Below are 21,531 nucleotides of genomic sequence, written 5' to 3' on the forward strand. Positions count from 1 at the left end.
GCAGAATTTAAGGAACTATGATCACAAAACTAATAACTATGTATCACGTTATTCTAGCACAGCACCTGGCACAAAGGATGGATCTGAATACTCACCACTGCTCCACCATTTCTTGCCATTAATTACATAGCTATCTCCGTCTTGTTGGATGCTACATTCAATATTTGTGGCATCACTTGAAGCTACATCGGGCTCTATAAATAAGCAAAGGTTGAATTTATGGGCAGGCAGACATCATCTACTTACAAAAGAGACTTTGAATAAGGAAATGTGAACTCTTTGAGGATAGAGGCATGTTCCTTCCCTTCCCCCATCCCACCCTGGACCTCCCATAACCTACACATAGCAGGTATTCAAAAAGTGTACATTGGAAGAATGAATTTCGAACACGGGGATCAGCAATCTGAATTGTGTTCTTGGCTCCCTCACTGGTACATGATTTGAGATAACTCATGGAATCCGTTCTCCAAACATCAAAACTAGATTAAAATGTTGTTCTTTATTTCCCACAGTGGAAATATACTAAATACTTACAAGTCAGATTTCCATATAATTTACTATTTTAGACAATTTCTAACTATGCCTTGAGAATTCCATCTCACCAATTTATTCTGCATGTTCAACACAATGTCTTCAGAAAGTTTTTCATGGGACACCCTTACACAACTGCTTTATCATATGGCATTTCAGAATGTAAAGGCTAGCCCTCAATCATAGTAATGTGCACTTGTTAATATCCTGCTTTTTAAAATGGGTCCTTCAGATATTTTGTGTATTCTATTTCTAAAACTAGAGACCCAGTTCCTTTAGACGGAGCGGTGTACTTGCTCTGTAACCTCCAATTAGTGCTTTGTAGAAAACACATCATACTATAGGTGTTCAATAAATGCCTCTTACTGATTTTAAATGAAGATCAGTTTTGCTATTATAAACATATGCAATATTATAGAAGAGTTTAAAATCTGGCCAGAATTATGGCCAGATGACCTATAGTTTAATTCTAAACTCAACTATAGAATGACTTTTTCCTTTGAAGAATTCGTTATTGCTGTTTCCTATGTACAAATGGTACCAAACTCTTTTTCATTAACATGCCCCTAATTTTACTTCCCTAATGAACATAATTTGAATAATGTGACTAGCATTGGTGAATGTTCTGTTTTTCTAGGTTTATGGCAGGGTTAAATATTTTGTATCAACATAAAATTATCACAAATATGAGTATTTCATCATAAAGGCAAAAAAGATATTAAATATCCAGAGATAACAATTTTTGAAATGCTAGTCAAAAGATTATGAAGTTAGGTTTACTCTGCGCTAAATGGCTAAAGTAGACAGCCAGAAAACATCAGCTGTGGTATCCTCCCAAATGGGAGGGCAATTTTATTCTGCACATTTAAAAATCCCAAAATTTGAAACTGCACTCAAAACAATCATATTTACATTTCTAGCCATGGGTGAATTTGCCTGAAACACAGAGGCACCTCCCTCCTTTCTTTAGCTCATCCATAATAGCTCCAGGATAACTCTCTGCACAAGGGAAGAACCGTGATTTGCTTTTACCTGTCATACAGAAGCAGGATGTAATGTTTCCTTGAAGAAGAGGCTCAAGCCACTGCTGCTTCTGCTTTTCACTTCCATATAGGTGGAGCACCTCCATGTTCCCTGTGTCTATACATAAGAAAAAACATTTCTTTTACATTTAAAAATTTATCAATACGAAATCCAAACTTATGTTGACAATATACACATGTACCTTTTAAGTATTTGCTAACAAAAATATTTTGAAACATGAAATGTAAATATAATTTATAATGAAGATATTCCATAAATAGTTATTATAAGTATATGGCATTTGGTGCACATTTATTCAACTTGTGAATTACACACACTTGTCTGCTTCATCTCAATAAGCATGGCTCTAATGAAGGCTGACTCAATTAGGACTAAGGGAAACAATTTACTGGCTTAATCTTTCCCGGCTCTCTTGCAAATATGCTCTGCTAGGGGTGATGGCTCCTGGAAAACAATTATCATTACATGTTCTATTGAGAATCCAGCACTGAGACTCCTGTTCCTCAAGCATACACTGTGCTTTCTAACTTTCATACATTTGCTTGTGCCAAGCCTTCTCTCAAGTACAAATCTACCCATCATTCCTAAGTAAATTCCTGCTTCTGAGCCACTTGCATTATGAAGAATCTCTGATTACCCAGTCAGAAATATCTCCTTTCTCTGAACTCACAGAGTAATTGTCTCTACCTCTACCAATGCTCTTACTTCTGTGTGCCCCCTACCATCTAGAAAAGTACCAGGTCGAATCTCGAGAATGCTAAACACAGAATCCCTGATAGAAAGTGACGGCAGATAACTTCAAAGACCCTTTCCAACACATCAGAGGGTGTTGTTCAGTGACTGATACACTAGTATCATTCTCATATAAGAAAAAGAATACTTCATGTCTGCTATGGAGCAAAATGCTCTAGAGGCTTTCCTCTGATATTCACTCCTATCAAACTTCAAAAAATGTTACCTGAAACTCTTCCTTTGAAAACTGATTACTCAAAATTTTGAGGAAGCATTTTTCAATATCACCTCTTAAAATGACATTACGGATAGTCACTGAAATGCCTATGAAAACTGAGTTAAATCCATGTTAAGTCTCTTAAAATATGTTTGCACTCTGGTTAGACACTACTAACAGAGCCAAAGTTATACTAAAATGCACAAAATTTGTATAGATGAACAAATTCTTAAAATTTGTTAAAGCTTAAAAGCTTTTTGAATGAGGGAAAAAATGAGTCCTCAGTTATAATTAATGAAACTCATCATTTTCTTTGCTTATTTTAAATTGTTTCTTGTTATAGTTCAAATGAAGTAAATACTGAATTAGATCTTTCCAAAAATTATCAGTTTATTCTGAGAAGCTGGGAAAACAAAGTTATATTTTACAGGATGGGAAAAAGCCTAGATAAATTATTTCTACAAAAAAATCACCAGCCCCAAAATCAGCCCAAAGGCCCCCAAATTTTCTAGTAAGAGCTTTAGAATTAAAAATTGCTATTTTCAGGGGCACCTGGGGTGCTCAGTCGGTTAATCGTCCAACTCTTGATTTCGGCTCGGGTCATGATCTCATAGTTTGTGAGTTCAAGCTCCATGTGGGGCTCTGCACTGATGGCACAGAGCCTGCTTGGGATTCTCTCTCTTTCCCTCTCTCTGCACCTCCCCCGCTGGTGCTCTATCTCAAAATATATCAATAAACATTTCTAAAAAATTCCTATTTTCAATATCTCAATATATAATACTGTATGACTTAATGAAGGGCAAAAAAACAAAAGACAAATTGGAAAGCTACATATGGTTCCCATAAGGTTTTAGAACTATTTGAGAAGCTTGAGTAGAAATTTGTCTTTTATGCTTAAGAAAACTCCCAAAGTATTTAATTGACATCAGTTACATTCCCTTCTTCATCTGCTCTGGAAATGCTCCAAAACCCAATCCCCAAGGGCTTCATGAAGATAGCTCCACCACAAACGGTAAACGCCTAGTGTTCTATTTACAGTTTTACACATCTTTGTTTGCTAAGGAGAGTTGCTGATCAAACTTTGGTCAAAGAAAATGTATTTTCCTGGCCAATTTAAAAATTTCAGCAGAACGGTGATGTCATTTAGATAATACAACTAATAGACTCATGAAACTTTAATACTAGAAATTTTAATGCTAGAAAAAAAGACCTTCCAGTGAAAAGTGAGTTCACGGGTCAAATGAAGAAATAGTGGCAGAGCAGTGTCTACAGAGGAAGTCTTCTGTGGCATTATTTTTCATATTATGACCCATTAGTAGGTCATGAAATAAATTTAATGGAATATGGCTAACATTCTTTAAAAAATGAAATAGATCAAAATAGAATACATTAGATTAGACTCAGTGGAAAATATCTGAATATGTTGCATGCAATAAGGGAAACTATTATTTCACGAAACTCTTTTTCAGTCTTCCCCCCGCCCCCCGCCTTGTACAATCCATCCATCCACGAATATACACATAAAACTACATAGGCTACATACTGGGTCACAATATGAAATATATTTTTTGCTATGAGTAGCAATAAAAAAAGTTCTAAATAAAAGACTACCAGTAATCCTTCCATGAAATTATGCCCCCTTTGTAGCATAACATAATAGCTTCACACAAATGAGATGAAATCTTTAGAAATTCTAGGATAGATTTCTTGATTTTTACAACAGCCTCATTATTAGATTAAAATGTAGTACAGCAGTAATTTGATAAACTGGTGTTTTGAAGAGGATTTCCTTCCACTTACCACGTCAGGGATAAGTTCAACCATCGTCAGAAGTCCATGAACTATCTTAATAGTTGGAAATAAATGAGAGTTAAAGTCCAGGGTGCAAACACTGTGCTATGCAACCATATTGTGTTTTCTCTCAGACATCCAATATTCTTCTTTTTGGCAGTTCCATCCTTCATTAACCCTTTTTTTTTTTTTTTTTAATTTTTTTTTTCAACGTTTATTTATTTTTGGGACAGAGAGAGACAGAGCATGAACGGGGGAGGGGCAGAGAGAGAGGGAGACACAGAATCGGAAACAGGCTCCAGGCTCTGAGCCACCAGTCCAGAGCCCGACGCGGGGCTCGAACTCACGGACCGCGAGATCGTGACCTGGCTGAAGTCGGACGCTTAACCGACTGCGCCACCCAGGCGCCCCCCTTCATTAACCCTTTTTGAGAGAGCTTTAGCACTAGGGCCATACAATAAGCACAATAGGCAGTATCAAGGTCTAACTTGTGCAGTGACAACATAGGATATCATATGGAGAGAGAGAATCCCAAGCAGGCTCCGCACTGTCAGCTGAGACCCTGACAGGGCTCGATCCCATAAACCGTGAAACCATGACCTGAACCAAAATCAAGAGTTGGATGCCTAACTGACTGAGCCACCAAGTGCCCCTATATTTATTATTTATTTCTGTTTCCCTCCATTAGGATATCAGCTCCATGAGGGCAGGAATTTTTGTGTATTTTTTTCCTTGATATATCCCAAGGATCTAGAACACTAAATAATTAGTGAATAGATGGAGAGACAGGCTAACCAAAAGAGTTAGAACTCTCTAGCCATTCCAACTAGCCATAGAAATATCCAATACCCAATCATGAAACTGCAATCCTTATAATGCAATCCTTTGGTGGTGATCTCTATTCACTAATACTCTTAATGTAATGATATTTAACCAAAGAATAATCCAATGAGGACACTGGATCCATTTTTTAATATTTAAATCAAAGTAAGTGAAAAGTAAAACTACAGACAAGTTTATAAATCCATGATTTTGTGTAGAAAAACTTCCTGTCATAAAATAGACAAATTTCAAACACTCCTTAAAATATCTGAGAAAGTTTTGTTTTTAAATAATGCAGTAACCTGGTGCTTGGCAGTTAAAGACATCTGGAGCAAAAAAGCATTTTCCTGTTTCTTCAGCAATCAAAGCATAGTCCACCTGGCTGAGACCGCTTACAGCTGGCAAAAACAAGTTCCAGAGGTCTTCTGCTTTGGCCATTTCCTGTCAAGGTGATGAATACGCCAGTGTGATCATAATTTACCATGAACTAAAATAGTTTATTTTTAAAAGATATTGTTATTTATACTTTTTGCAATTTAAAAACACCTATGAAATTATTTATTTCATTTATCCTACAGTGTGTGAAACCAAATAGTTATTAATTCATTATAAAACAACAATCAAAAGGCATTAAAGAAATGCCTTTTCCTCCAAGTTTCCCTAGATTTGGCTGAAAAACTAAATTTGCTTTCTTGGGTACTTCTTACTGAATCACAGAATTATGATTATAGACTCTTACAGAATTCTTACAGAATCTCCCACATTTGAGCATAATTATGCCACACATACTATTTTGCACAGTTCAGTTTCTTACATGTGTGGTGGTTAAGATTTAAAAACATCAAATTTAGATTGAGCCCAGGTGGGACAAATGTCTTGCTTGACTTCTGTCTCAATTGAGTGACAGATGGTAGTGAGTGGTGTTGATCATATTTTTTCTTTGAACAGCTCTAAGAGGCTGTCTCTGTCTTCATCACATACCATACACAAAACACTATGTAGCCTAATTTGCATACTACATATTCTATATTTTCTTTTTAAAAAGTTATTGATGTATTTATTCACTACATACAGAACAACAGCAAATAACAGAGGTCTCAAAAAACAAACGAAAAACACCTGCATTAAAAAAAAAAACCAAAACCTGTATATAAATTTTCCATTATTAAAGGTTTTCTTATTTTCTTACCTTGAGTTTATCAATCACTAAAGGTTTTTTCCATCTGTCCACTGAATTTTCATTTTGAACATAGAACTCAATTACCTCCTTAAAGTAATAACAAGAAAAAAGTTCATTAGCTAAAGTTAATACAAAGTAAATAATGCCATAAGCTGCTAATATCCAAAGTAAACATATTTAGATGAAGAGGTTTTTAAAGCTGCTATTTGATCAGTAATATTTCTTTCTGAAGCCAGATATAGGAGTATAAAAAATTCTAGAGGTTTGCTGCTCACAAAATTATGCTGCCTCAATATTAGATGACAGCCTTACAAAATCTTGTACTAAGATTTGAATGTTCCAATTTTAGCAACACAGCACACTGGATGGTCACAAGAACCCCTCTTAAAGCAGAACAACTAAAAATGCCAGAGAAAATATTTAAAATAATTTAAAAAATACATGTAGTAATGAATAGCTATGTCATAAGAAAAATAAGGAAATTTCTCAAAGGTCAGAAATAAAGAAGCCTGAGTTTTCAAGTGTTGCTAAAGTACTTGTTTCAAGCCACCATTAGCAAAAATTAGCCAAACCAATTTTTTAACAGACTCACATTTTTTAACTATTTTAACCAATAGTTTAACAGACTCACACTCTCCAAAGACTACAAACTAATGATCAGATACAGAATATAAAGTATTTGTGTCCAATAGATTTCAAGAATAAACGAGAATTAAAAGTATGACAAGGGTTATCAGAATAAGCCAAATTTGAAAAAGAACCAAAAAAAAAAAAAAAAAAAAGAAAAGAAAAGAACCAAATGCAACTTGAGAAAAGAAAAACCATGGTAATTAAAAATTCAATGGCGTTGTTCTCAAACACCATTGGTATCAGAATCACTTGGGGCACTTGGTGAAAAGACAAGAATCCATGACCTATTTTACTTCAATGAGCCTAGGGCTTCTGTATTCTTTACTATCTTTGGCAATTCTGACACTCTCCAACTTTTGAGAGAACCACTGTTCTATGGATGGTTGAAAAGTAGATTAGATATAGCAGAAAAAAAATAATTTGGAAGAAAAAGCATGAAGAAATTACTCCTTTCTATGAATGAGGCACAGAAATTCAATAGAAGGAAAATATGAATGATTAAGAGATATGATGCAAATAGAGAAATGTTCTCACATCAGTCTAACTAGGGCCCAAGATCAAGAGTATAACAAAAGGGGATACTGGAAAAATTTACTTCTGAGTTTTTAGAACTGATGAAAGATACCAATCTTCAAATTCAGAAAACAAAGTAAAGCCAAAGCACAAACTATACAACACCAAAGAAAAATAAAAGCTCTTAAGAGGAGAAAGAGGAGGGGAGGACAGATCACTGATAAACAAGTAAGACTGAGAACTGATTTCCCAGAGCAACAAATGAAGCCAGAAATCAGTGGGACAAGGCCTTCATTTGCTGAGAGAAAGTAACTGTCAACCTAGAATTCTATATCCAATAAAACAATCTTTCAAGAATTAGGACAAAATAAAGGCATTAGAAATAAAGAAACAGAGAGACAGAGAGACAAGGAACCTGAATCATTAGTTCCCTCTCCTGAGCAAAAAAAAAGAAAAAAAGGAATAAAAAGAACTATCAAATAAAAGGTTACTAGCAGATTCTCATTAAAGAAAGTTGATCGTTAAAGAAACATCTGAGTTGCAAGAAGAAACAGTAAATAAAGTGATAAATATATGGGTAAATCTAAATTAAAAGCTAGCTATGTATGGGGCACCTGCGTGGCTCAGTTGGTTAAGTGTGCTACTCTTGGTCTTGGCTCAGGTCATGGTCTCACAGTTTCATGGGTTTGAGCCCACGTCAGGCTCTGTGCTGATGGTGCTGCAGATCCTGCTTGGGATTCTCTCTCCCTCTCCCTCTGCCCCTCCCCGACTCATGCTGTCTCTGTCTCTCTCAAAATAAATAAGTAAACTTTAAAAAAGTTTTAAAAAACTAGCTACATAAAACAGTAACAATAATCTCTAATTTGTGCAACTAAAAGAATCAAGATGAACTAAAATACGGTCTATGATGGCATTCTCCAATATTTGCTATTATTCATCTCTGTACTTATTTTTTTTACACTTAGGCTAGTACAATTACTAGATTAAAGGCTATGAATATTGTCACGAGTCCACATTACAAAATCATTTTCTAAAATTGTTCTATCACTTTACAGTCATATAATATTCAGAAATGGTTTTTTTTTTAATTTTTTTTAACATTTATTTATTTTTGAGACAGGGAGAGACAGAGCGTGAACGGGGGAGGGTCAGAGAGAGGGGAAGACACAGAATCTGAAACAGGTTCCAGGCTCTGAGCTGTCAGCACAGAGCCCAAAGTGGGGCTCGAACTCACGGACTGCAAGATCATGACCTGAGCCGAAGTCAGACGCTTAACCGACTGAGCCACCCAGGCGCCCCCAGAAATGTTCTTTTTATTAAAGCATGGCAGTCCAGGGTACTGATGTATTTAGTGAAAACTTCAAGAAGACAAAGGACAGCTTTTTCAAAGCCAGTAGGATAAACAGCATTTGTCATTTGTGTCAGGAAGTCAGTTAAATTGGAGATTTCCTGTTTAGGGTTGTTTATTATTTCCATCCCTCGTATTGCCGTGGAAATAGTCAATGTTACTGTGTTTGATAAGAAATATATTATGCAATACATTTACAAATTCCTCATCTCTGACTACAGCTTGTGAGAAGTTATGATACTACAGTTTATGATACTACAGTTCTGAGAAGTTAAAATATGCCAATGTTTATAAAATTATTTAAAAACTTGTGTGATTTAAAAATTCCTATTCTACAGTCTATCCATTCAAGAGATCTGCAAAATCTATTTGTGGTATGGCAGGAGTCAGAATTAAAATATCTCATCAGAATGAAGTTCTCTTTAGTTCTTAGAGTATGAAAAACAGAAGGAAGCAGAAAATAAGTTTGGTGCCTGATCAATTCTCCCCGAATAACACCTTTAACAGCTAACTTCCTCATTCACTGATTGAGATGCGGCTTTGAAGTATGTTGGTTCAGAATCTTAAATCTGAGCCTACAAATAATTTTCCATATAATATGTTTTTCACTTTAAACTTAAGTCTATTAGAAAGAAGCAACAATAGTTCTTTACCAGTACATTATTACACTGAGTAGGAAAATATGGCTAATGTTATCATTACGTTAAAAGTGTGTTCTCAAGAACATGTTGCTAGTTCCTGTTTTACATGCTATTTTTTAGGACTCCTTATCCATATTAATTAGGAAGAACTGCCTTTTAACATTTTCATAAGTAATGGGTTCTTATGTTCTCACTTTAAGATATCCAAGGAATTTCCATGGTCATTTGAATAGTTTAAATGAAGCTTATTTTTTCCCCATTATAAAAATTTGGAAAAATATGTAAAAGCATTATGAAAAATTCATTAAGAGTCTTACTAAAGGGCGCCTGGGTGGCGCAGTCGGTTAAGCGTCCGACTTCAGCCAGGTCACGATCTCGCAGTCCGTGGGTTCGAGCCCCGCGTCGGGCTCTGGGCTGATGGCTCAGAGCCTGGAGCCTGTTTCCGATTCTGTGTCTCCCTCTCTCTCTGCCCCTCCCCCGTTCATGCTCTGTCTCTGTCCCAAAAATAAATAAACGTTGAAAAAAAAAAATTAAAAAAAAAAAACAAGTCTTACTAAAGATGTATATTGCTAAAAAAACTGGTGCATTATGTGACATAATCTTGCTTTCTAGACATTTTTTTTTCTAGACATGATTTTTAATTTTTACAAACTTAGTTATAATAATATTGGATAGAATTTTATAGACTTTTCTCCCTCCCATTTTGAGAAAGCTAATTACTTTTCTCCAGATATCATTTCAAATGTCAATGTTCACAGACAGGGATTAGTATTGTTCAGAATCATTCTACAGGATAAAACATTTTTACAGATGTCGGTTCAAGATTTTTTTTTCAAAGATTTTATTTTCAAGCAATCTCTACACCCAACATGGGACTCAAACCCACAACTCTGAAATCAAGAGTCACATGCTCCATTGACTGTGCCAACCAGGCATCCCAGTTTAAGATTTTTAATGGAAGAAAAAGTTCACATTATGATGTGTGGATGTATTCTAGATCTGAACAATCTGCAACGAAAAAATGATTGTTGCTTTCCTTGCCACAAAAATACTGACAATCTTCCCTTTAAAGCTATAGACTGCTTTTTGCTTATAAGAAAGCATTTTCTTTTACATTGAAAATTCTTTGTAAATATTTTCATAGCTGCATGCTATTAAGCTCAGCAGATGTATCACAAGCCAATTTGTGATACTTCTTTTCTGTGCTGCATGTTTCCTTTGATTCCCATTCACATCTATAAATGAAAGAGCAAGGCTACTTGGTTTCTTCTGCCAATTGTGGCCTCTCTTTCGAATAATAAGCTGGTTCCAAGCACAAGCATGTCAACAAATATGCTTCATTTTAGGGTGAGTAGATAGGAATCAGGCAAACTGACAGGCAAGCTGGGGGTCTACACCATACCCCCACTAAAAAAAGAAAGAAAAAAGCCAAAAATGGAGGACTCTAGAGGACTAACCCTCATGTTGAAGCCCTGGCTTCTTTGAAACGGATAATTTGTTGTTGCTGTTATTGTCTTTTTCATTTCCTTCCTTCCTTCCTTCCTTCCTTCCTTCCTTCCTTCCTTCCTTCCTTCCTTCCTTTTCAGTTTGTCCTTTCTCTTTCTTCCTTCCTCCTTCCCTCCTCTTCCTTCCTCCCTCCATCCCTTTCTTTTCCTTCCTTCATTCCTCCCTTCCCCCCTTTCTTTCTTTCTTCTTTCTTTCTTTCGAGTTCTAAATGTATTACTCATAGCTTAAATGTTCTCTGACTCATTTTCAAGCCAGAGTAATACATGAGTCAGTGTACATGTACATGAGTTGTTGGTACAGTATCTGGCAGAGGAGTAAGTTCTTAATGCATATTAACTAGTGTTGTTACTGTTGATTCACTGTTTGTCTTCCTCTTGCATTTGACTGTGAAGTTACCAACTTTGCTTAATATTGTCATGCTTAATAAGATTTAATATCACCATGTCCCCACCATCTAGCACAGTGACCAGCATACAGAGGTGCTCAGTGTTTGTCAAATGTTTGAAGTAAGTTTTTTGCTGAAGGTAGAATTTAGGCAAAGTCTGAATCAGAACCCATGCTCTAACTCTAAGATCCAGGTTTTCCACACTGTTCCACATTGGCTTCCTTCTCTCTTTGATTTAGGCAACTTGCTGAATTTCTCTGGCCTCAATTTCCTCATTTTGTTTTTTGTTTTGTCTTTTTTTAAATTGGAGTCTAGTTAGCATGCAGTATTACATTAGCTTTTGATGTACAACATAGTGATTTGACATTTATACACATTATGAAATGATCACCATGATAAGTCTAAGCTGATCATTTACTTTTTAAAAGTACTCTTACAGCCTTTCATTTGAAGCAAATGCCACCACTATTCAGGAGTGTTAGAGACCTAACCCCACTGCCCACTTGCAGGTTAATTAGTCAAACAACTTGATTTCTCTTTTCCTTCTCACTCTTGCTCTCCATACCAGCCAATCACAGGAGACTCCATTAAAAATTAAAAAAAAAAAAAAAGAAAAAAGTTACCGCCTGTGCTACAGCCTTCTCTTATTTCAAAATGATTTTAAGATGTGGCTTTTTCTGTTAAAGGTTATTCTTTGGTATGATCCATTCTGCTTTCCAAATCCAATTTCCATTCTCTTTTCAAAACCTTTAGTCCTCTGATGTGTCCCATTTCTGTTTTTGAGCTTTTAGCAATTTATGCTATTTCTTTAAACAAATTTCTTTATTGTTAATGGGATTTTATTTGAGGGAAAGGAGATAAATGCTGAATTCAGACTGCCATTTTGAACCAAAAGTGTTGCATTTCCTTTTTAACACCCAAAAGTTCAGAATTTTAAAACTCAAAATTGTATATGTACTAATTAGTTCATAAAGTTTCCAAAGTGATATCTTAATCACTGAACACATGTAAGAGGTGACTATTTCAGAAAGAACTTCCTCATATTTAAGTAGCATTTTCTTTAAAAAACAAAAGACAAAAAATAAAAACTATACCCTACTTGGTCAGCAAAATTAATCTCATGCCAGATCTTTACTAACAATGTAATTCAAGCAACAATATTGATGTAATTCAAGCAACAATAGTAACTGCCTTATAAACACATATCGACTCAATATTTTTATTGAAAGAATTTTGGGCTTTTTCAGTTTCCTATTTGATTTTGTCAGTCCAGCTCTAGACTTCTCAGAATCATGGAAAATTAAAATGAGAATTTATTGTATATCTACTCATATCTATTCACATCACAGATGAAAAGACTGAGGCACTGAGAATTAAAGTTATTTGCCCATGACCATCTAACTTGTAGAAGGAATGGACTAGAATCAAACCATTATAATTTCTACACCAGTGTTCAACTCACACACATACCTGGCCCCACCCGCCTTATCTATTTTCATAATAGCTTTTATCTTTTCTTCACAGCATTTATCTTCCTTATTTAATGTCTTTCTTTTGTGCAAAAGTGTAAGCTCTGTGGAAGCATTAGCTCTGTCTTGTTCTTTCTTTTTCTTTCATTAGTTCTCCAGATGCCTAACCCATTATTAGGGTACCTAATACTTACATGTTAACTAAATGACTGAATGTACCATGTTACTTCTCTACCCTCAGTGAACTTACGGTTATTTACTTAACACCTTAAAATAGTAACTTATGGGGAGAGAGGTAGTATATCTGTGAATAGATTGAAATGATATGCAAAATTTTCTGGTTATGTCCATCTTATTTACTCTGCAGTTTTCTTAATTCTCAAAGGAGTCTATAAAGATAAAAAAAAGCCTTAGGCAAAGGCCCTAAAGTAATGCTTTACTCTAATATACTTAGGATCTCAACTTTACAACAGTTAATTCCCTTTGACTGAATTTTAATTCCAGTCATTTATCTGTAGCATTCCCTTGACATATTTTAGAAGCTTATCAGCTTCTGCAGTAGCTCAGTGCTAAGGGGAAGAGTGGAATGAGGTAAGGATAGGATAGGATACCAAGGTACTCCTAGAAACAGAGGTAACAGACGTCATTCATCAACAGTCCTTGAGCACAAATACATTCTATTTGTGTGTATGGTACTTACTTTTTCAGCTGGAAGGATGTGTTGTTTCATGAAATGCTTCATCCTAATAAGAACTTCCTGGCCTGTCTTACTCTGTACAAAAAACTGCTGGGAAGTATCAATCTGTGGTGGCGTAGTACCAAAAATCCTTTATTAAAAAAAAGTTATAAAGGTGTCCAAAATCATTATTCTATAGTTCTGAATATAATGTGAAGACTTCCCCACCTCCCCCAAAATATACCTCAGGAGTAGCCATATTTTGTAATTTCTTAAGTTTTTCATATTATGGAATGAATGCAGAATCCCTTTACTTTGAACATTAAACGCTAATGCTGAAAGCACTACTTGGGAAAACATAAGCCTGGCCTGACCTTAATCAGTGGTAGTTTTGAATCTTTATTAAAGCCACTTATCACAATCTCTAAAAAAAGCAAGTGAAGAAATTGAACAAATTTAGTAATTATTCTTAGTATATTCCTCACAAGTACAACTGTTGGCTATCATTATAAACAAGAACTTTAAAGATCTTTATGAAGAGCAACACAGTCAGCTGTTATGTTGAGGAGAACACAAATATCCATCTATAAATGAATTGTAAGACATAACTGTCCTAATGTTATGCCATGGGAACTTACGGCTTGGACAGAATTTCCAGGGACACCATCATCCACACACTCAGTAAGTGCTATAGATCACAGCACTTAGATAGGAGTGTGTGGTTGGCAAGTGAATTAGATGCCTTGAAAAGTGCTCCACTGATGGAGATATGGATTTCACTTATGACGTGATTGAATAAAATTTCATGAAATATGATGGAAAAGAGCAATACTGCTAAAGTTAATAAATCATCTTTTACGTTACTTTATTTTATTTTTCAGAGACAGTGTGTGAGTGGGGGAGAGGGGCTGGGGAGAATCCTAAACAGGCTTCACACAGTGTAGAGCCCCACATGGAGCTCAATCCCATGACCCTGGGATCATGACCTGAACCAAAATCAAGAGTCGGATGCTGAAACAACTGAGCCACCCAGGCGTCCCTGTAATATGTAATTTTAAATAGGTATATGTAAGTAACTTATTATTGAAACGAAACATTTGAGAGTTTTATCTATCTCTTTAAAAGTTTATATACTAGGGGCACCTGGGTGGCGCAGTCGGTTAAGCGTCCGACTTCAGCCAGGTCACGGATCTCGCGGTCCGGGAGTTCGAGCCCCGCGTCAGGCTCTGGGCTGATGGCTCAGAGCCTGGAACCTGTTTCCGATTCTGTGTCTCCCTCTCTCTCTGCCCCTCCCCCGTTTATGCTCTGTCTCTCTTTGTCCCAAAAATAAATAAACGTTGAAAAAAAAAAAAAAGTTTATATACTCAAGTTGGCAAAAAAAAAATTACTTTTAATCATGAATATGGATTATAATTTTTTTTATATTTGAAGTCTTTTTATTTTCAGGCATATAAGAGAGTTACCAAAAAACTACTGTGATTGGCAGCAACAATCCTGGTGTAATCAATAAAAACAGTCCCTATCCCAAAGTTTACACCCTTCCTATATCTAATAAAGGCTCTAATTTGAGGTATCCAAGGAATTCATTTTGCTTACCGTTTTGAGAGTTGTAATCCAGTTTCTGCCAGAGGTTGCACAATCTTGGCAAACAGAAAGCTATTCTCAGATGCATTATTTCCCTGAAGATATCTACGATATACTCCCTATAAATAAATTAACATAGAGCAATTAAGATTCATTAAAAACTGTTCTTCAGCTATCCAGTCTTTCCAGTTTCCCAGCTATGTGAGTCCCTAAACTCACAAGGTATCAAAATGTAAATCAGATCACCAATTCTACTTATTTACACGCAAGGATAATTATACCTTCTTAAATTAAAGAGTTATACATGCATAATTTGGTTGACACACTCTTATCCTAACAGAATTATAACTGGAAATCAAATCAAACTTGAAAATGAGTTCAGAAGCTAACAAAGATACCAAATTGGCAAATTATATCACCTCTAAAGATCACTATTTTCCCTTCATACTGGAGGAAAATCTACAGACACAAAAATAAAGTAAAAAAAAACAAACAATGACATGATCTCTAAGAAAATTTTCCCTCATTTTTTTTTGACTCCTAAATTAGTTAACTGTCTCCTTGACCAGTGTTAGTTGAATTCTAATTAGTTTTTCTTTCTTCTCCATGTTCTTTTTTTTAAAGTTCATTTATTTTTAGAGAGAGAGAGACAGAGCACACATGCAGGGGAGAGGCAGAGAGAGAGAGAGAGAGAGAGAGAGAGAGAGAGAGAGAGAGAGAGAGAGAATCCCAAGCAGGCTCTGCTGTCAATGCAGAGCTCAACATGGGGTTTGAACTCAGGAACCAGGAGATCATGACCTGAATCGAAACCAAGAGTGGGACACTTAACCAACTGAGCCACCCAGGTGCCTCTCTTCTCCATGTTCTATGCTTTCAACATAGCACACTCTCCTCTCCCTTGCTTCTTCCACCCAAACACAATCAACTGAATCTCCTTAGTTTTATTTCTTCATGTTTCTTTATGTAATAATATACCCTAACAATTTTTCCATCATTTCCAATTTCATATTTATAGTTAGAATAGAATGTTTATGATCATCTCTAAGGTTACCACATATAATGTATGACATACATATTAATTTCAACATAACCCACGTCAAACTTTTGTTTGAAAAGAAAATCCATTTTAAATTCAAAGCCTATTTGTGGAAGCTGACAAATATAAAAAACATACCATAATCCCTATTTTGAGAAACCCATCCAATCAACGTGATTAACATGATTCTAAAACACAGGATGAAATGTAATACAACTATATCCTAGAAGACATTTCAGTTGTTCATGGATAGCATGGACTCTGGAGACAAGGGGAAAAAAAACCTTAATTCTTTTCCCATTCTTTTTTGTTTCTGAAATCTCTTATTTACTTATTCCACCAAGCCCTAGCCCTTTGCCACTGATAAAGCATCTCAGTTTCTTAAATAAACTCCCGAGATTCAAAGCACATGGAAACTAAATCAGTATAAAGACGAATACATTTCAGACGAAGCCATAATATAAAAAACTAAATGTATGCTCAATTTCCTCTCAAAATTAATCACATAAATATGACCTTGTTAGAAAATGGAAAATTTTACTCATCTATTCTCTCAAAAACATATTAAGAGGCAACTATATTCTAGGTACTATGCGAGGCTTTGGGACATGCAAAAATTATTTCTTTCTTTATCATGACCCTTGTTAATAAATGGTTTTATATTTGAAGCAAACATCATTAAAAGATTTTAGCTCTTTCTTAAAATGGATATTCAGGTAATACCGAATCTTCACATGGCTTTCTCTTTTTCTCTTTATGTCTTTCTTCCTTCCCCTCCCCCAAAAGTGATAACACATTTTGCTACTCAGTTTTTTCCCTTGCCAAGTTCCTATTATATAAATTCTGGATTCATATTCAACCATATTTGGTATTTGTCATTATCAAAAGCAAAATGATCTAAGGACAAAGAATATAAAATTCCTGAAGACCAGAAAATATTGTGAACATTACATTAATAAATAAAAGTGAAACACGGTTTAAAAATAGTGAATTACCTGTGCTATGCTAGCCATTTTAAAATATGTCAGGGCAATAAAGAAATTCCAGTTAGGAAGAATAGAATTAATTCCTCTGCAGCGGCAATATATTGAAATCATTTCTTCCATTGATGGTATCCCTATAAAAATAGCACATACTGTAAAATTTAATGAAAGATATCATGGTGAATATTTCAAACTGTAATAAAATTGCATATGCATATAAAACTGAATATAATAACCATTAATCCGAATAAGAAACATGTTCTGAATGTTGACTTCTAAAAAGAATGATGTATATAAAAGGCTATATTTTATCATAAATTGCTAAAAGTGAAATGCTATGTTCAGAAAAATCAAGAACAAAATGATTTAGAAACATTTCAAGAAAGTAATTAAAAGTTCTTAACTAAACTTGCTATATAATCTTACCTTTTAATTATGAAGAATAATAAATATAATTTTATATTAATAGCAATTTAGGCAACATGATGGTTTCATACCTATGTTTTCTTGAAAATAAGAACTTTGATTTATCATTGGAACTGTCCTTGGCCAAAAGTAGAACACGGAGAGATGAGCTAAGTCTGACAAAGGATGACCAATGGTTGAAAGCTCCCAATCCAGTATAGCTATAACTCGAGACTGCAATTAAAAATGAAAAAGTTTTAACATATTTAATACAAAACTAAAACAAGGAAATAAATGAAATCCTGTTTTTCATCAAAAGCAAATCTGAGGCCATAGTTTGCAGTCTTTACCTACAATGGCACATTGCATTTATCAAATAACTCATTAGCCTTGATCATGTAGAGCCAAGTCCTCTGGCTCCATTATTGGCCCTCAGTTCTCCTACATTTTACTCTATATACCCTTACTATCTCTACTAATGAGTGGAGGCAAAAGCAGTTGAAATTGCTCAACTGAGAGTTAACTACATTAAAAAAGAAACTGTAGTAATTACTGGGGTGTCTGAGTGGCTCAGTCAGTTAAGCGTCTGACTTGGGCTCAGGTCATCATCTTGCAGTTTGTGAGTTCGAGCCCCGCGTCGGGCTCTGGACTGACAGCTCAGAGCCTGGAGCCTGATTCAGATTCTGTGTCTCTGCCCCTCCCCCACTCACACTCTCAATAAACAAACATCAAAAGATTTTTTCTTAAAGAAACTGTAATAATTACTTATAATTCAAGCATCTATGCCAAGTCATGTATAGTTAAAGAGTTTGCTCTGGTGAAAAATCTTTCTGCACAACAAACATTACACTCTCAGGGCAACAGTAATTTTTAAAATGAGTTATTTCATGTTGTAGATACAAAAATATAATTGTTTAAAAGATGTTGTTTGGGGCGCCTGGGTGGCGCAGTCGGTTAAGCATCCGACTTCAGCCAGGTCACGATCTCGCGGTCCGGGAGTTCGAGCCCCGCGTCGGGCTCTGGGCTGATGGCTCAGAGCCTGGAGCCTGTTTCTGATTCTGTCTCCCTCTCTCTCTGCCCCTCCCCCGTTCATGCTCTGTCTCTCTCTGTCCCAAAAATAAATAAACGTTGAAAAAAAAAAAATTAAAAAAAAAAAAAAGATGTTGTTTTATGTAGATAAAATTCACAATTATATGGCAGTATCATAAAATAGTCATGTAATTTGGAACCAATAAAACAGAAAACTTTCCTCATTCTGCTTTGTAACACAGGCTGTTTGGGGTGCTTGGGTGGCTCAGTCAGTTAAGTGTCTGACTCTTGGTTTCAGTTCAGATCATGATCTCACGATTTCATGAGTTCAAACTCCATGTCGGGCTCTGTGCTGACAGTGTGGATCCTGCTTGTGATTCTGTCTCCTGCTCTTTGCCCCTACCCCACTTGTGTTGTCTCTGTCTCCCTCAAAATAAACAAACTTAAAAAAAAAACATAGGCTATTCAACTGTAAATATAAGAGAAAAAGCAATTTGCAGAATACATAGAATGTATATAGTTTATCCTATTTTTGTTTAAATAAAAAGGTTATAAACCAATACCCAAAGTTGAAAGGATATACAACAAACTAATGGCAATGGCTGTGGTTATTTCAAGGTATGGAGGCAGGAGGAAAGGAATGCGGGTATAGAGGGGGGAACCTCCACTGGAGGTTTCTGTACAGAGGAGTGACATGATAGGGTTCATATTTTAGGAGGGTCACTCTGGCTGCTATAGACTATAGAGGGGCCAGTGAGGAGGCTACACCAATCATCTAGACAAGATTATCTAAGCCAGATAAAAGAGCAGGCTCAGCTAGGCAATGCAGGTTACTGGGTTCCATGCCTTTATATAACTTTGTATGTGCTTGTACTCCCCCTGCCCCTCTGGCACACTCATACTGTAACTTTGTGGGAAGACACAAATTTTGGAATAAGACACACCTATATTCAAATCATACCTCCACCACTGAATAACTGTGTGACTCTGAACCATCTAGTTAACCTCTCTGAGCCTCAAATTTTCTCAGCCATAATATACCTCTTGCATAGAGTTAGTGGGCAGATTAAATGAGGGCAAGTAGCATGTGGTGTTTGTTTACCAGTTCCTAGCAAAGTAACTGTCACATAATAGGTGGCCAATATTCAATAAGTACAGAGCCTGGCATATAGTGGGCATTCAAAAATTTTCTATTATAACTAAAGGAAAAATTGATTACCCCCTCCTCCATGATTTGACTTAATAAGACCTTTTATTGTTGTGGTTATAGTGTATTGTAAATTACTATATGAGCTAGATTTATTAAGAAAACAATAAAAAGGATTGGGTGCATTTTTCTCTATATTAATTTATTTGTTTCTATGCTCTTACCATCCAGGGAAAGGAGATGAGATACTTGCTTATGCTGTAAATGTTTACCTTTTTTTCAATGAAGCCTGGGAATCTTCTCTGTAGTTAAATTTATCTAAGACATTTTTAGGTAATTACACAAAGCTATAAAACAATGGCTAGTAAGAAACGTTGATGGTTCATCAAACTTTATAAATTAGTGTAAAGCAGCAATAGTTTATGAGAACACCATCTACACCTGTTTATGTACAGAGCTGTAACAAACTCAGTCTAAGTCCTAGTGGTTAAAATGAACATTTACTAGTTCATCTTCCTGCTAACGAACTTATTAATAAAATGACTTCTGACATTTTTTCTGAAACCTCAGCACAACAAATTCCTTTTCATTTTGCTGATTATCCTCTGCACTGAGTTTTATTTTTCCAAGTGTGCTTTCTGTACTACTGGATTTTATTAAAATGTGTGTGTGTGTGTGTGTGTGTGTGTGTATGTGTATTACCTTTTCAAAACAAAAGAAACACATGCGATCCAACATTACACACAGGAGATGAAGAAGGCAGGGAAGAAGATGTTAATAGAATTTTAAATAAAAAGATGAAACTAGAGGTAAGGTTATTTTGTTAGTGTGGACAGTTAAACATCGCTTCAAGTTTTCAATGGGCAAAATAAAGTGTGAAGCATGACCAGTCAAAACGTTTACAGCATATACAGATTAAAAATAAATCAGCTGCTTCAGAGTGACCACTTTTCTTGGCAATGAAGCTTAAGAAAAATCTGGCCCATCAACCTGCATGAAACAGATATTTTTTGGGGCTCCTGGGTGGCTTGGTCTGTTAAGTGACTGATTCTTGATTTTGGCTCAGGTCATGCTCTCATGGTTTTTGAGTTCGAGCCCCGCACTGGACTCTATGCTGGCAGTGCAGAGCCAGCTTGGAATTCTCTCTCTCAATCTCTGCCCCTCCCCAACTCACATGTGCACTGTCTCTCAAAATATATAAATAAACTTAAAAAAAAAGAAAGACTGTATAGAGTGCTAAAATGTCTTCAACAATGTAAAGAGGACTTCAAGGAGCCTGTGATCCCCAGAAAGCAGCTTGTGCCAGAAAGTGACTGGCACTTAGTTCATTTTGTGAAATGAACTAAGCAGAAGGCAAGACAATACACTGAGAATGGGAATCTAAATGAGAAAAGCAACTTCATAGTTTGCAAAAAACGGAAAAGATCTGGGAAAAAAAAGTGTATAAAGTCATAGATTTTATGAAAAGATGAGGTTACAGCCTAGATGAAATTAAGCAACATACATATGTCCCAGATTCTGTTAACGTGATTCATGACTTTATTCTGAAGCAAAAATAAAATGACCCAAGATTAGGGTTAGAGACTATTATAAAGTCAAGAGGTGAGAAGAATCTGGAAGATTAAAAAAATATAAGGTCAGGAAACTTTATAACTCTTATATTACTTGTATATATCCACAGTCAAAGAATTAATTCAATTGATAATAAAGAAAATAGTTTTTGAAATAACTGATCCATGCCCACATGCGCCAGGCAAGATAAGAAGTCAAATAGAGTCATAAGGGGTTCATGGATTCTGAAGAGCGAGCAATCAAATTTGTAGCATCTTGGGGAGGTATAAAGAAATAAGAGGGGTGCCTGG

General features: G+C 35.6%; 1 protein-coding gene across 2 annotated transcripts in view; it reads right to left on the minus strand.

Annotated features, from left to right (window-relative positions):
• Positions 1 to 21,531, minus strand: part of ACAD11 (acyl-CoA dehydrogenase family member 11) — a 91,036-nt gene that overhangs the window by 45,497 nt on the left and 24,008 nt on the right. For both annotated transcript variants that reach the window (XM_025913201.2, XM_086674298.1), the window contains exons 6-13: positions 17,586 to 17,727; positions 17,101 to 17,222; positions 15,082 to 15,188; positions 13,510 to 13,636; positions 6,327 to 6,404; positions 5,440 to 5,578; positions 1,564 to 1,671; positions 96 to 194 (exon numbers count right to left, since the gene is read on the minus strand). In XM_025913201.2, the coding sequence (XP_025768986.1) occupies positions 96 to 194; positions 1,564 to 1,671; positions 5,440 to 5,578; positions 6,327 to 6,404; positions 13,510 to 13,636; positions 15,082 to 15,188; positions 17,101 to 17,222; positions 17,586 to 17,727 (922 nt within the window). The remainder of the gene's footprint in view (positions 1 to 95; positions 195 to 1,563; positions 1,672 to 5,439; positions 5,579 to 6,326; positions 6,405 to 13,509; positions 13,637 to 15,081; positions 15,189 to 17,100; positions 17,223 to 17,585; positions 17,728 to 21,531) is intronic.

The sequence above is a fragment of the Puma concolor genome, chromosome C2 (genome assembly GCF_028749965.1).
Source record: "Puma concolor isolate L17-30 chromosome C2, mPumCon1.1.hap2, whole genome shotgun sequence".
Taxonomy (NCBI): Eukaryota; Metazoa; Chordata; class Mammalia; order Carnivora; family Felidae; genus Puma; species Puma concolor.